Source organism: Cydia pomonella, chromosome 26, assembly GCF_033807575.1.
Source record: "Cydia pomonella isolate Wapato2018A chromosome 26, ilCydPomo1, whole genome shotgun sequence".
NCBI lineage: Eukaryota > Metazoa > Arthropoda > Insecta > Lepidoptera > Tortricidae > Cydia > Cydia pomonella.
In genome coordinates, this window is record NC_084728.1 from 4,028,064 (window position 1) to 4,043,351 (window position 15,288).

Below are 15,288 nucleotides of genomic sequence, written 5' to 3' on the forward strand. Positions count from 1 at the left end.
AACCTAAATATCATTTTTGAAGACCTATTCATAGATACCCCACACGTATATGTTTAATGAAAAAATTTTTTTTTTAAATTTTATGACGTTTTAAAAAAAAACTACTTACTATATCTCGTTCAAACCAATTTTCGGTGGAAGTTTGCATGGTAATGTATATTATATATTTTTTTTAGATTTTTCATTCTGTTATTTTAGAAGTTACAGGGGGGGGGACACACTTTTTTTCACTTTGGAAGGTTCTCTCGCGCAAACTATTCAGTTTAGAAAAAAATGATATTAGAAACCTTAATATCATTTTTGAAGACCTATCCATAGATACCCCACACGTATGGGTATGATGAAATATATTTTTTTTTTTAATTTCATGACGTATTAAAAAAAAACTACTTACTAGATCTCGTTCAAACCAATTTTCGGTGGAAGTTTACATGGCAATGTATATCATATATTTTTTTTAGATTTTTCATTCTGTTATTTTAGAAGTTACAGGGGGGGGGACACACTTTTTTTCACTTTGGAAGGTTCTCTCGCGCAAACTATTTAGTTTAGAAAAAAATGATATTAGAAACCTTAATATCATTTTTGAAGACCTATCCATAGATATCCCACACGTATGGGTATGATGAAAAAAAAATTTTTTTTTAAATTTCATGACGTATTAAAAAAAAACTACTTACTAGATCTCGTTCAAACCAATTTTCGGTGGAAGTTTACATGGCAATGTATATCATATATTTTTTTTAGATTTTTCATTCTGTTATTTTAGAAGTTACGGGGGGGGGGACACACATTTTACCACTTTGGAAGTGTCTCTCGCGCAAACTATTCATTTTAGAAAAAAATGATATTAGAAACCTCAATATCATTTTTGAAGACCTATCCATAGATACCCCACACGTATGGGTTTGATGAAAAAAGATTTTTTGAGTTTCAGTTCTAAGTATGGGGAACCCCCAAAATTTATTGTTTTTTTTCTATTTTTGTGTGAAAATCTTAATGCGGTTCGTAGAATACATCCACTTACTAAGTTTGAACAGTACAGCTCTTATAGTTTCGGAAAAAAGTGGCTGTGACAGAATCGGACAGACAGACGGACATGACGAATCTATAAGGGTTCCGTTTTTTGCCATTTGGCTACGGAACCCTAAAAAGCGTATGGCATTTTATTTTCTTCATAATCTAAGTGCTGTAGTAAAGGTTAAAGAGGTTTTGTCTTTGTTAATTAAGTGTTTGTAGAGTGTCCTTGATTGTAGATAATCAAATTTGTCCTTACCAACAAGTTAAATAACAGAAAAAGCGTGATTGTTTTTCTTAAATATTATACTACATTTACTGATTGTGTACGCTTAGTCCAGCTCACGTCTCATAAATCACTCTGTATAATAATAGATTTTGCTGAGTACGACTTTCGATCCAGATGTCGAGGGTACAAATCCTGTTAATAAGTTTTTTGAAACCTACGTACGTAATATCACTTGATATTTTACCAGTAGCTTTCCGGTAGAGGAAAACATCGTGAGGAAACCTACATACATCCGCAAAGGCATTTACACCTTTGAGTTTCGTATCAAGTCCCCAACCTGCATTGGGCCAGAGTGAGGACTATAGCCGAAGCCCTCTCGCATATGAGAAGTTGCGTGTGGAGGATTGAGACGTCTATAGGCCGAATTATTATTTTTATTGACAATAACAATATACATAATGGATATATACAGATGATTACTATAACTAGCTTATATCTAAAATAGGCCCTTGAGGCATTGTACCAAGGATGCTGGCGGCATTTCCTCGTTGTATCGCAATACTGATACGTTGTGCGAGGAAGCCGCCAGCTCTTCGGTCACCAGTTACGTCAACCAACCTTTTTATTTAGTTTTGACTAATTAATATATCAGAGCAAATATCCAGGGAAATATCTCTTATAAGAGTGACATATCATAAGTATTATATTCTAAATTATAATTCACTAGTAAAATTATTTTATAAAAACAAATAACATAAGCAATTTAATAAAATAAACACTTAAGCACGTGTTTACATAATTTACATACAACAACACTCAGGTTTATAATAATTTTAACGACTATTTATTTTGATAATAAGTTTTATCGTCTGAGAGTACCTATTTATCATTGTTATTGCACAGTCAAGCCAGACCCGCGATTAGGTAATTTATAATTTGGCTTCAAACTTTCAAAAAGTAATTGCGGTACTCTAAATTCACAAAACGTGACAGCAAATAGGTACTTATGTGAAAAATTTAATAATTTTGTTCTCTTTTCGACCCCTATTCAACCATGGTTTGACATTAATTGGAGGTATTGTAACCGGTTAGCTCGGTAGCAGACTTAACAGTAAGGTAAGCCAGTTTGCACGTGAACTTGCCCGAGTGACGTCCAAACGGTCGCACCGAGTGGCCGCATCATAACAAAATAGTAAACAGGCAGTTTTAAATTCTAAATACGCCGACCGCCAACTGTGGACTTGAGACCTCGTCAAACGATTTACATAAATAATGATTCTATCGGTAACGTTTTTAGTGATAACTGTGCTTCTGTATTTATTAATCACAAGGAGACATAACTACTGGAAAGTAAGAGGAGTAAAATATGAAGAGCCGGCGCCTATGGTCGGCAGCATATGGCGGGTGTTTAGACAAAATGTCAGCTTGTCTCAGTATCTGGCAGAATTATACCAGAAGTATCCGAAAGAAAAGTTCGTCGGGTACTTTGGTGGTAGTGCCATTTCCCTCCTTGTGAGGGATCCTGAGCTTGTGAAACATGTTCTAGTGACCGATTTCCAGTATTTTTATCCGAGAGGGTTAAATACTCACAAGACAGTGATAGAGCCGATGCTGAAGAACCTGTTCTTCGCGGATGGAGATCTGTGGAAGCTATTGCGGCAGAGGATGACGCCTGCCTTCACGTCCGGCAAGCTGAAGGCGATGTTCCCTCTGATCGTGGAGAGGACCGAGCGGCTGCAGCGCATCGCCGCCGCCGCCGCGGATCGCGGCGCGGAGGTGGACGTGCGCGACCTCATGGCGCGCTACACCACCGACTTCATCGGCGCCTGCGGCTTCGGCATGGACACAGACTCCATCACTGACGACACATCCCCGTTCCGAGATCTAGGAAAGCGTATTTTTACTCCAACCCTAAAAGGAACTATTAGTTCGTTTCTAAAGTGGACTTTTCCAGAAACATTCAAACATTTACACCTCACAGCCTCAGATGTCACAAGAGATACGATTGCTTTGGTGAGAAGCATAATGCAGGAGAGAAATTACAAGCCTGTTGGAAGAAACGACTTTATAGATTTGCTTTTCGAGTTGAAAGCAAAGGGGGTTATATATGGCGAGTCGCTGGAGAAGAAGAACCCTGATGGGACGCCGCAGACGGTGGAGTTGGAGCTGGACGAGCTGCTGATGGCGGCGCAGGTGTTCGTGTTCTTCGCGGCGGGATTCGAGACGTCCTCGTCGGCGACCAGCTACACGCTGCACCAGCTCGCAATGCACCCCGACAAGCAGGCTAAGTGCCAGCAGGAGATCGATGAAGTGCTTGCACGGCATGACGGGAAATTATGCTACGATGCTGTCAAAGAGATGAAGTATCTACACATGTGTTTTAAGTGAGTTGCTTTTGTTATTTTTCTTTCTTTTCGTGTTTTGCCCTAAAAGTACCTACAAACAGTCCCTTTAAATTTAGTGTAAGTAGTTCGTCGAGAAAACCTCGAAGACTTTACTCGACCTTAAATCGGGACCGTTTGTAAAAGGAGATTTTTCTTAATTCTCTGAAATTGCATAGTGCGGACCTAAAACTTTCTTGATAAATTTTACATTAATTAAATTAAAGCCATTAAAGGTGTCATTATTTAGTACATCAGTCCCTCAATAATGTATCACCTTTTTATTGTTTAGATCGTGAAAATCTTTTGAATTATTCCATAAAGGCACCAGGGCTCAGAAAGATGATTTGATATGACTAATTTACGTCGGCTGAGTTTTCAACATGAATGATATTTATGGGTGTTTTGATGTCTGCTAAAATAGAACCCTCCTCATTTCAGGGAAGGCATGCGAATGTTCCCATCCCTGGGCTTCCTCATCCGGCAATGTGTGAGGCCATACACGTTCCCAGGAACCGACGTGACTATCGACGACGGCGTGTACGTGCTGGTGTCCGTACAGGGGCTGCACAACGACGAGCAGTACTTCAAGGATCCGGAGCAGTTCAGGCCGGAGCGGTTCGGCGAGGGGGCGCCCTCTATACCTAACCACGTGTATCTCCCGTTTGGAGAAGGACCTCGAGCGTGCATAGGTATAACAAATTAGATATTTTCATAAATAGTTAAGAGGATATCCCAGCCCCTTCTCAGATTTGAGAATTTTAGGTAAATATCTCCGTCGCGCAGACGAGGGCTGCTCCTGAAATTAGTGCGATAAGGACAACTCCAGCTTAGGCAAAACAACATGCGTAAAAATCTCAGAAATCGAGGTTTAGTTCTCGACATTTTCCTCTTTCAAACTTAACAAATCGTAACGAAATTTTGGGAACGGAATGAGAAAGAAATTATCTGTTTCTGACTTCTTTCATTTTTGCGTTTATTGTTGCCGATTTTGTATGCTAGGCGTCTGTTTACGGCGCATGTATTTGGCCCTTTTTAGCGCTGATTGAAATGTTAGCCTAGTTCGTATAAAAACAAGAATGTAAAAAAAACAACATACAGACCTAGGTACTGGTAAAATTAAACTAATATAAAAAAAAAACATCTAGGGCCAAAATCCAGAGAAGAAAACGTCGAGAACGTTTGTATGGAAAATCAAGTTTATAAAAATACATTTATTGTTGACAAAGAGTCCATTGATTCGGCGACGAATTTACCTAATTTATTTAGCTCTCCCAGTAACTAGTTTAGCCACCGAAGAGTTTCGCTAGCTGCCGTAAAATTTGCCTACTTTACTCCAAAAGTAAATTATAAAATTAATATGTTGTGGTGTATGTTACCAGTACACTAGGTATATTGATATAAGTGCCGATTTAAAGTAGACCATCACTTTAATGAGGTTGTAATATAGTTTTCATATACTGGTTGTTTATTTAGACCTGCAAGGTCATACTGAGCAACTTTTACTATGGGACCAACCCAGAAATCGCGAAAAAAATTGGCCGTTTCATACAATTTTGGCTGTCGGACCTTGACATATTCTACGGGAGAGTAATATTTTTTGCGATTTCGGGGCCATCCCGCAATATCAAATCGCATAAAATATTACTATGAGAGCAATCCCATAGTAAAAGTTGCTCAGTATGACTTTGTATATTCACTCCATGACTGAATAAACAGCCTGTATAAAAACTTTTAAACAAAAAATAAAACCGACTTCAAATGTAACCAAAAGCGCCATACATGTACCTATAACATTTGAAGAGTTCCCTTGATTTCTCCAAGATACCATCATCAGACCCCGACTTGATGCTAACGGGACCCTCCGTTCGATTTAAAAAAAAAATTGAAAATCGGTTCACGATTCTCGGAGATATTACAAAATAAAAAAACAGTCGAATGGAGAACCTCCTCCTTTTTTGAAGTCGGTTAAAAACAGTTGAAACACAATTACCGGGTGGGAAACAAAGTGGGCACATTTTACAGCAACCACCTACTTACTTTATTATCATTTTGAACGCATTAAGGCAAGTCTGCCCCACACTCATAAAAGACATTAAACTTATGGAAAAATATACCATATTCTCGCGGTAAATAGCAAATGAAACTGGTTTTCAAATGGCGGTTACTGCTGTTGAGGACAGAGATAATCAAGGATATTAATTAAAGTGATAAAGGTAGGGATTTCCTTGTTTCCTACATTGTCTTGTCAACATGCACATTATATCTTTGTTATACTCGTAATTATAAGTAACATTGTAATCTCAAACAACGTAATTGTTTAGCTATTCCATAAAATGACGGCTTGCAAAAATAGTGAATCCAGAATTATATAGACACCTAACCAATAACTCTTTCGACCAGAATTTCAAAAATGTCTTTAAAGATGGTCATATAGTATTTCATACAATCGTGATATATGGAGAGCTTTTCAGTCTAGTACCGTGTTTAGGCATCGAAGCTTGCTGAGTTTCCTAAGTAAGGTAGTAAGTAACTTTTTGTACGAGTCATCTAAAAAAATATTTTTTTACTATAAATCCTAAATAATTAATGAAAGTTGGTAAGTATCCCAGAAGATAAAAATATAGACATAAACACGCGACTCCCGCCCCGCCTCATGGAAGCGCGGCGGTACGTTATTGGTCATTTTTTTATAGTTGACTACAGCGTCTCGAAATGAATATTATTGTTGAGTGGGAGCCCATACATGAAACGTACGCAATTATTGTTTGGTATACGAAATCTTAATTGAACCATTACAGTCGAAGAGTAGAAAAAACTAATTTCCCCATAGGAATAACCAGAAAATCACGAAAATAAATCTAATGTATACCCTTGAGGCCTTCCTGTATACCGTCGGCCCCAAGTAGACGAAATGTATGGAACAGGTATATTTTTTTGGATTTTCATATCGGTCCCATGGAAAACCTTGTTCAGTATGACCATCTCAATACATTTTTGACATTGGGGATCATGACCCCGAAATAACCCAGTATATAAATTATTAACTGAAAGTAGATATCATATACAATAATATTTGACGACCGGTTTGGCCTAGTGGGTAGTGACCCTGCCTACGAAGCTGATGGTCCCGGGTTCAAATCCTGGTAAGGGCATTTATACGTGTGATGAGCATGGATATTTGTTCCTGAGTCATGGGTGTTTTCTATGTATTTAAGTATTTATAAATATTTATATATTATATATATATCGTTGTCTAAGTACCCTCAACACAAGCCTTATTGAGCTTACTGTGGGACTTAGTCAATTTGTGTAATAATGTCCTATAATATTTATTATTTATTTAAAAAATATACTAAAGGAAAAGTCAGCCAGTCAGTAATGTAGGACGTTAACCGCGTAAGATGAAGACGGGGGTTCGATTCCCGCCTCGGCCACCAGTGGACTTGGTAACTTTTTCTTTCGTGTATGATATCTATTTCAGTTTATAATATATGGATACTTAGGATAACGTTAAAAAAAATTTTGGACAAAGTACAGTTGTTTATTTCATAGTCACCTGCAATAATTTACGGACCATACTGAGCAACTTTTACTATGGCACCAACACCCAAAATCGCGAAAAAAAATTACTCTCCCATGGAAAATGTCAAGGTCAGGCAGTCAAAATGTATGAAACAGTCAATTTTTTTTTGCGATTTCGGGGTTGGTCCTATAGTAAAAGTTGCTCAGTATGATATATATTTATTTACTCCGTAAATTATTGCAGGTGACTAAACATCCTGTATAGTAAAGGATTGATGAAATATTCAGTCAGAAAAAGGAATTAACATTTACAGAATACATGTTAACAATAGGGCCACATGAGTAAGGTATTAAGAGGAAAAAGGATGAAGTCAAGTGAACGCTTCTTCATACAAAAGTAGTCACTGTTCCTCACATTACCGATAGAAAATATTTTTACGCAGTTTGTTGTATATTGACTTAATTTTCGATTTTTTTTAAATATTTTAAGAAGCTGACTTTCTCTAATCAAATCGGGGAAATCCTGAAGAAAGGCCTGTTTTTATTTTCCAGGTGAGCGCCTGGGCCTGATGCAGTCGCTGGCGGGGCTGGCGGCGCTGCTGCGCCAGTGCTCGGTGGCGCCCTCTGCCCGCACCCGCGCGCCCCGCGTCGACCCCGCCTCCTTTGTGGTTCAGAATATACATGGGGGGTTACCGCTGTCATTGATACCGAGGAAAATATCCAAATGAATTGATTGATATTAAAATATACAGTTTTTGATATGTAAAATTTACGAAATCTTAAAGACTATCTGGTCTAAAGATGTTAGATTGGAAACAGTCTACGCTGTTAAATGTTTTCAGTGGGTAGTAGGGTAGTAGGTACTAAAACTGCATTGAAAGACAATGTATTATTAGTGTTTGAGATGTAATACATTTTGCGAAATCTTAAACAGACTTGTTATACAGGTTGTTTATTTATTCACCTGTATTAATTTACGGGGTGAATATATAGGTCATACTGAGTAGGTAACTTTTACTATGGGCCCAACCCCAACATCGCAAAAAAAACTCTCCCATAGAAAATGAGACAACCAAAATGTATGAAACAGACAATTTTTTTTTTCGCGATTGCGGGGTTGGTCCCATAGTAAAAGTTGCTCAGTATGACCTATATATTCACCCTGATATATTGTAGGTGACTAACTAAACATCCTGTAATAATGTAATAAACACATTTTCAACACCTTGATTGTTCAAAAACTGATGAGAAAGTTGCATTTTATCCACATGTGTAACTAAGTAATTTAATGCAAATTTTGAGTTGTTTCACTTGTTTCCTTATAGTGGCTAATAGTATTGACTTTTAAATGATGAATTTGAATGATAAATATTTAATAACGTTCATTTGTATTGGATTTGGTTTGATTTTGTTTGATGTTTTACAGTTCGTATTTTCCTCGCATTGGTTTGGTGAAAATGTTTATGACTATTGACTTTCAATGTTGTTCAATTTTGGAATATTTCGCTTGCTCGGGTATCAATATTAGCATGAGCGGTTAAACGACAGCTTTGCCACCTTGTAAAATAACTATTATCATATACCTTTCGTGATTTTTCTCACTTGATGGTCTCATCGGAAGATCAGCGCTGGACGCCACCAGCAACATGCTGAGATGAGGCCATTTCGTGGCACTTTATACTTTCTTTGTTTTTGTTATATCATGTAATTTAATGTGTCTTGTTTGTGTTTACGAATAATAATTATTCTATTCTTATTCTATTCTATTCTATAATTTCCCTACTGGCCCAAATATGAGAAAATAATAATTTAATTATCAGCTTCTGCTTGCGATTCTGTACGATTAAAATTATTTTCGTGGAACCCATCCTAGGTCCTTTCCACAATTTAACATAGGTATTAAATTAAATGTTGGTGGGATAGTGTCAGTATGTCAAATATTATTATAAAAATTTTGTTTTTCGTACTAAATCTGTTTGTTGGTCAACGGCACCTACTAGGTATGTTGCGCTACAAAGTTAATAATAATTTACATTTGACAGCGATTATAATATAAGTATGTATAAACAATGATAATTGATAATAATACAAGGGCAAGGTCACATGAGGGATATAATTATGTGCTTTTGTGTTTGCACGTACCAAAAAGGTTAAATACGGGGTTGTCTGAACAAAAGATTTCATTAGGCAGAATTAATATTTGTTCCTAAGATGTATTTTGACTCGTGTCCAAAAAACCGTTCCGGACGCGAGCCGGGTCACAAGCCCACCGTTTACATCTCGCGAATGTAAATGCGCCATCACATCTACGTACAACATTAAATATATTACAACATTTATTCATTTATATGTCTTTCCCATCACGGAACAATGGTGTTCCGGACCTTTGGGAGGCGTGCGCGGAGCCGAAGCATTCATTCATTTTATTATTACAATATACAATTATTTTATATTAATTAGGTTTATTTATCTAATCGTATGGCGTAATTTTTAATATTTTTTAAAAACAGAATACAAACAGCTATAAAAATAGATTAAGGGCAGTTAGCCATCTGATGGCTCTAATTAGGTACCTACTCGTAATAATGATTAAATAAATAAATAAAATAAATAAATATTATAGGACATTATTACACAAATTGCCTAAGTCCCACATTAAGCTCAATAAGGCTTGTGTTGAGGGTACTTAGACAACGATATATATGTTATGGACCAAGTGATAAATTGGGCATTTTTCATAATGCCCGGGCATTATGAAAAATGCCCAATTTGAGATGGCAATGTGATAATAAATATGCAAATAATTAAATTGCCCGGGCATTATACATACTGCCTCTTACCTATTGGGCAAAGTAATAAAAATACATTTTTCTATACTATTATTTTTAATATTAACATTAAAGTGAACGTAAAATTCCTTCGTTTCCCAAAATGCATTTACCTATGATTATACAACTAGAAATATAACCCAGAAGTAGCCCAAAGATGCTGCTACAAAACAACAACCCCTACAACCCTAGAAGATCCGATACTCCAGCATCGTGGCGCCGGTGCTGCGTAACTGATGGGTAGCGGTGGTTAAGGGATTCACCGCGGAGTTGGGCCGAACCGTCCACGCCAATCCGGTGAGGACAGGCTTTCGGTTCGAGCCCAAATCAGAAGAGGAATACCGTACGCTGTTCAAGCATCTCGAAAAATTGGACAATGCCGTAGAGTGGAACGTCTATGAGTTAGACTCGGAGAAGAAGATGAAGGTGGCGCTCCAAGCTTTACCAGCAGACACGCCACTAGACGAAATCAAGAACGCTTGCGTGGAGCTCGGATTCTCTGTAGAGCACATCAAGCAGATAAACGCCAGAGGGCAAGCCGGGCTGCGTTTACTTCTTGCAGCTCGCCGCCCCTCCCCCCCCCCCACCCCTCGCGAGACTATACCGCGATCTACAGGGTGAACGAGTTTCTCTTCCTGAACTCCTTTATAATAGAAGCATGGAGGGGGAAATCTGGACCACCGCAGCCTCACAGCTGCCAGGGCTTCAGACACCATTCGAAGGACTGTCATAGTCCGCAAAAGTGCGTCCATTGTGCAGACCTCATCCAGCAACAAATGCCGCAGGCCAAAAGCAGAGCCCTGTACATGCGCCAACTACACGGGCTCTCATCTAGCCAGTTACAGGAGATGCCCCGTTTATCTGAGAGAGGCCCATAATTGGAAGGCGGGCATGAACGCACACACGGTCCGTAAGAAGGCGGGCCCGGTAACGAAGTCTAGCGTTGCAAAACCCACGGTGGAGTAGTCGGCGCCCGCCTTCTTGATGGCGCTGGCGAACGCCCCTACTCAAGGCGGCGAAAGAGACCAACCAGCAGCCACCAACACCACCAAAAAGGCTACAAAGAAAAATAAAAAGAAGACTAAGCCCACAGCTCCTGAAGCCGCAGCTCCAACTCCAGCAGCAAGTGACAAGGATCTGGCTGTAATATTATTATAGTAAGGTAATAAATTAAAAATCAAATTTTCTGCGTTTAATCTTATATGTACATCTATAGCTCTATATAAGTTTAACAGCCAATCCCTGGCATCCGTAGTTATTGCATGCAGATTTTCATGCCTCCTGAAAAACGTCTCTTGGGGCATTCTTCCACAATGTGCGTAGTTGTTTGGTCTAGCGCACCACATTCACAGTTTGGTGAGGGTTTGTAACCCCATTTGTGGAGGTTGTGTTTACAGCAGCTGACGTTCGGACCTTATTCTGTTCACTGTAACTCAGATCTTTCGTGGCTCGTCTAGACCGGGTGGTTATTTTGTTGGATTGATCTCGATAATGTTGGAAAACTGAGTTTGTGCGCAGTACGAGTTCCAGTTCTCCATCCATTCCAGGTTAACGTAGAAACATACTGCTGGGCCCTGCGTGCGTTAGGGAGGCTACACAGTGTTTTTTTTGTTTTTTTTTATGTAGCTAACCAGAGTCCTCTCCTCCTACATGGTTGAGAGGATGAACCTGAAGAAGCTTGTCGACGCAGTATTTCTCGACACAGAGAAGGCATTCGACAAGGTCTGGCATGAGGGCCTGCAAGCCAAAGCTCTCAACGTCATCGGCCCCACGTCGAGTCATACACGTTGTCAACTCCTTCCTCACCAACCGACGCTTTCAAGTGGCAGTTGACCTCGCGAGAGTCCCACAAGAAAGCTATCTATCGCCATCTTGTTATGCCGGTACACCGATGATATCTCGGTGGTTGGCCGCGTCAAGCTGGGTCTGTTCGCAGATGACGCAGCGTACTACACGTCGTCCATCACACCAACCCACGCCTCACTAAAGATCCAGCGCTAGCTTGATGTCCTGAACGTCACCAAGACGCAACCGCTACTCACGAGAACAGCCCATGCGAGCAACTACTAGGCGAGGAGATATAGGGGCAGCACATGGCAAAATACCTAGGGGTCACACAGGGGCATCACAACGGAGCAACACACGGAGGAATTAGTGAGACGGGCTATAACTGCGCGTACCGTGCTTCGTCTACTGCTCCACAGCAGCCATCCCCCATACGCACAAAGCTGGGAATCTATAAGAATTACTTGCCAGGACTCTCCTGCTAGGAGACACTCAGCCTCCAAGCGATTGTTAGAGCGCCGCGAAAAAGGGCCAGAAATGGCCACCTCAAACGCCCCGGAAAGGGAAGTAAAAAAAATGAAGTTGGTTTTTACTATAATTCGAAACTGAATTACGAATTCGGTTTTAATTCAGTCCAAAACTAAATAAAAACAGTGAGCGTTTTACAGGAAACAGTGAATCATTTGACGTCCGCACGTTGCTGTCGCGGACTCTGGTTGGTCAACGCGTGGCATGCGTTTGTTTTCCTCCTCGCACCTCATCCAGTGTATCTTTATTATCAAATTGCCCAACGACCACGTAGCAATATTCATAATGACCAGACAATGTGATAAATAATGAAGTTCAGGTAATAATTTATCACTTGGCCCAATATAGCTTGCCATTATTTATAATGCCCGGGCATTATATATAATGCCCACATTAATCACTTGGTCCATGACATATATATAATATATAAATATTTATAAATACTTAAATACATAGAAAACACCCATGACTCAGGAACAAATATCCATGCTCATCACACAAATACATGCCCTTACCAGGATTTGAACCCGGGACCATCAGCTTCGTAGGCAGGATTATTGGATATGATTATGATTAGTTATGATTGATTTAGTTATGGTTGTTTCATTGTTTTGGATTGGTTATGATAGGCAGGGGTATGATTGGATTGATATAATGACATATGTAACTGCTTTATATAGAATAGAATCATTTTTATTCGTAAACACAAACAAGACACATAAAATTACATGATATCACCAAAATGTACAAATGAACATGATTCAATGGAATAAATGATATGATATGATATGATATGATATGATATGATATGATATGATATGATGTGATATGATATGATATGATATGATATGATATGATATGATATGATATGATATGATATGATATGATATGATATGATATGATATAACAAAAACAAAGAAAGTATAAAGTGCCACGAAATGGCCTCATCTCAGCGTGTTGCTGGTGGCTTCCAGCGCTGATCTTCCGATGAGACCATCAAGTGAGAAAAATCACGAAAGGTAACAGACAAGAAGGAAAAAGACAATATAATATTTTTCTAATAATATATAAGTATTAGATAAAGATAATAATCAATTTATTGAAGTAGGATCTGTTGGATCTCTTTGGCATCGTCAATAACTAAAATCTTATCTTAAACATACATAAAAATTGAATTAAAAGGAATCAATAAAATACAAGGTAATGTCTAAAAATTTAAACTCTAAATTTAATCGAATAATGAATATAATAGAGAAATGAATCATCGCCACTCGTCCATCTGGTCCCAGCCATAGTCCAGTGGCCACCAGGTCTGCTTGGGTCTCTTGGTGGTGGTGGTCATGGACACCACGGCCTTGGAGTGGAAGCGGGGCTTCTTGGTGGTCGGCTGCGGGCGGGTCGTAAAGTCCTGGTAGGTCTGGAACATTCCCGCCTCTGGAATAATGTTGTTTTTAGAAATCTCTTAATGCTGCAGGAGGACTGATATGGCTTTGAGTATGTAAAGGTGGTAACCGGCCGTAAAACCCATTTCTCCTATCCAGACGGGATGGGACACCGCCCACGGCCTCGCGGTCCGAAGGGCCTCGCGTTCCGAGGGGCCTTGCGCCTCAAAAAAATAAGTACATATCTCGGACACATCGTAAAAGTCGTTATTTCTTGCGTCACCAGAGGGCCTCGCTAAATATATCTTGCCCACATGAAATTTTGGTCTTACCCCGCTGCTGCTCCTATCGTGCAGTACAAATATACAAAGAAGGGTACAACTACTAGGGCGTACCCCGCAAGCGACGCAAGTCATATTGGAGCCGATACGAATGTGCATAAAAATGAAGACCATGACTAGGGCGTTCCTCGGAAGCAACGAACATAATAACAATAAGATTAGTACACCAAGACACTGATCTAAAACTATGTTGAGCTTTGGCACGTGGAACCTAGGCTCTCTAACGAGAAGAAGTCATAAGTTGGCTAAAGTTTTAGATAGAAGACAAAGAAACGCATGCTGTATCCAGGTGACAAGATGGCAAGGCTCTAAATCCAGAGATATCGGATTGGGATTCTAACTTAATTACATTAAAAATTCACGCAACGTTCAGCGGTGGCAGCATGGTTAAATTTTTATTACTTGTCACTATGCCCGTCACTTTCGCGCTTACATACTGGCAGGCGCGGATACAAGATTTGGCTTAGGGGGGGGGCCATTTTGAGAAAATCATATATTTTTGCACAGAAAATAAGGTAAAAAAAATGTTACTCAATTTAGTAATGTGAGAGCCAGGGTTTTAGGGGGGGGGCCATTGCCCCTATGCCCCCCCCCCCTTGTATCCGCGCCTGCATACTGGTTAGAACGTCGGGCATAATGATAAATGGTAAAGAACCATCTTAGCCCTACTGGACGACAACGTTAAACAGGGAATAATCAATGTGGACAGAATTAAGCGATCGACTCATGGCAGTAAAACTCGCCTTAGTTAGATGGTCAGCCATCTCTGAACATAATCTGTGCGTACGCCAAGCCAAGCGAAAGTTGTTGAAACGGTTTAGACTCAATGAAGTTACTCGTACTAGAAAGGCTTCAAGATTGCTACTCATATTTTTTTGAAACCGCATTTGTGATTTAAAAGTTTTAAAACAGTGCTACGATTTTTAAAAAACTGCCGTTTGAACCCACTGCTCTTTAATAAGAGCCTTTTGACATTATCCGGATATCGGATAGAATTAACATTTATAAAATATATGGTATTCTATATTTATTTATTTATTTATTTTTTTATTTGCGATACAACGAGGAAATGCCGCCAGCATCCTTGGTACAATGCCTCAAGGGCCTATTTTAAATATAAGCTAGTTATAGTAATCATCTGTATATATCCATTATGTATTTTGTTATTGTCAATAAATACTATCTAAGACGTTTTATTTATTCATATAAGAAATCTTTATATTAATAAAAGAAATCTTAACGCAAAAAAGGCGGACTTGATGCCACAGGGTA

The 15,288-nt window shown here is 39.1% G+C and overlaps 1 protein-coding gene across 2 annotated transcripts in view; it reads left to right on the plus strand.

Moving 5' to 3' along the window:
* Positions 1-2,350: 2,350 nt before the first annotated feature.
* LOC133531968 (cytochrome P450 6B2-like) overlaps positions 2,351-15,288 on the plus strand; it is a 41,953-nt gene continuing 29,015 nt past the window's right edge. Inside the window, exons 1-3 of one of the 2 annotated variants that reach the window (XR_009801625.1) lie at positions 2,351-3,630; positions 4,069-4,319; positions 7,705-8,012. Coding sequence is in view for 1 of the 2 variants with exons in the window: in XM_061870423.1 (XP_061726407.1) it covers positions 2,519-3,630; positions 4,069-4,319; positions 7,705-7,880 (1,539 nt within the window). In the remaining variant the exon portion in view is untranslated. Of the gene's footprint in view, positions 3,631-4,068; positions 4,320-7,704; positions 8,914-15,288 lie in introns of those variants that run through there. The other variant, XM_061870423.1, reaches the window with a different exon arrangement.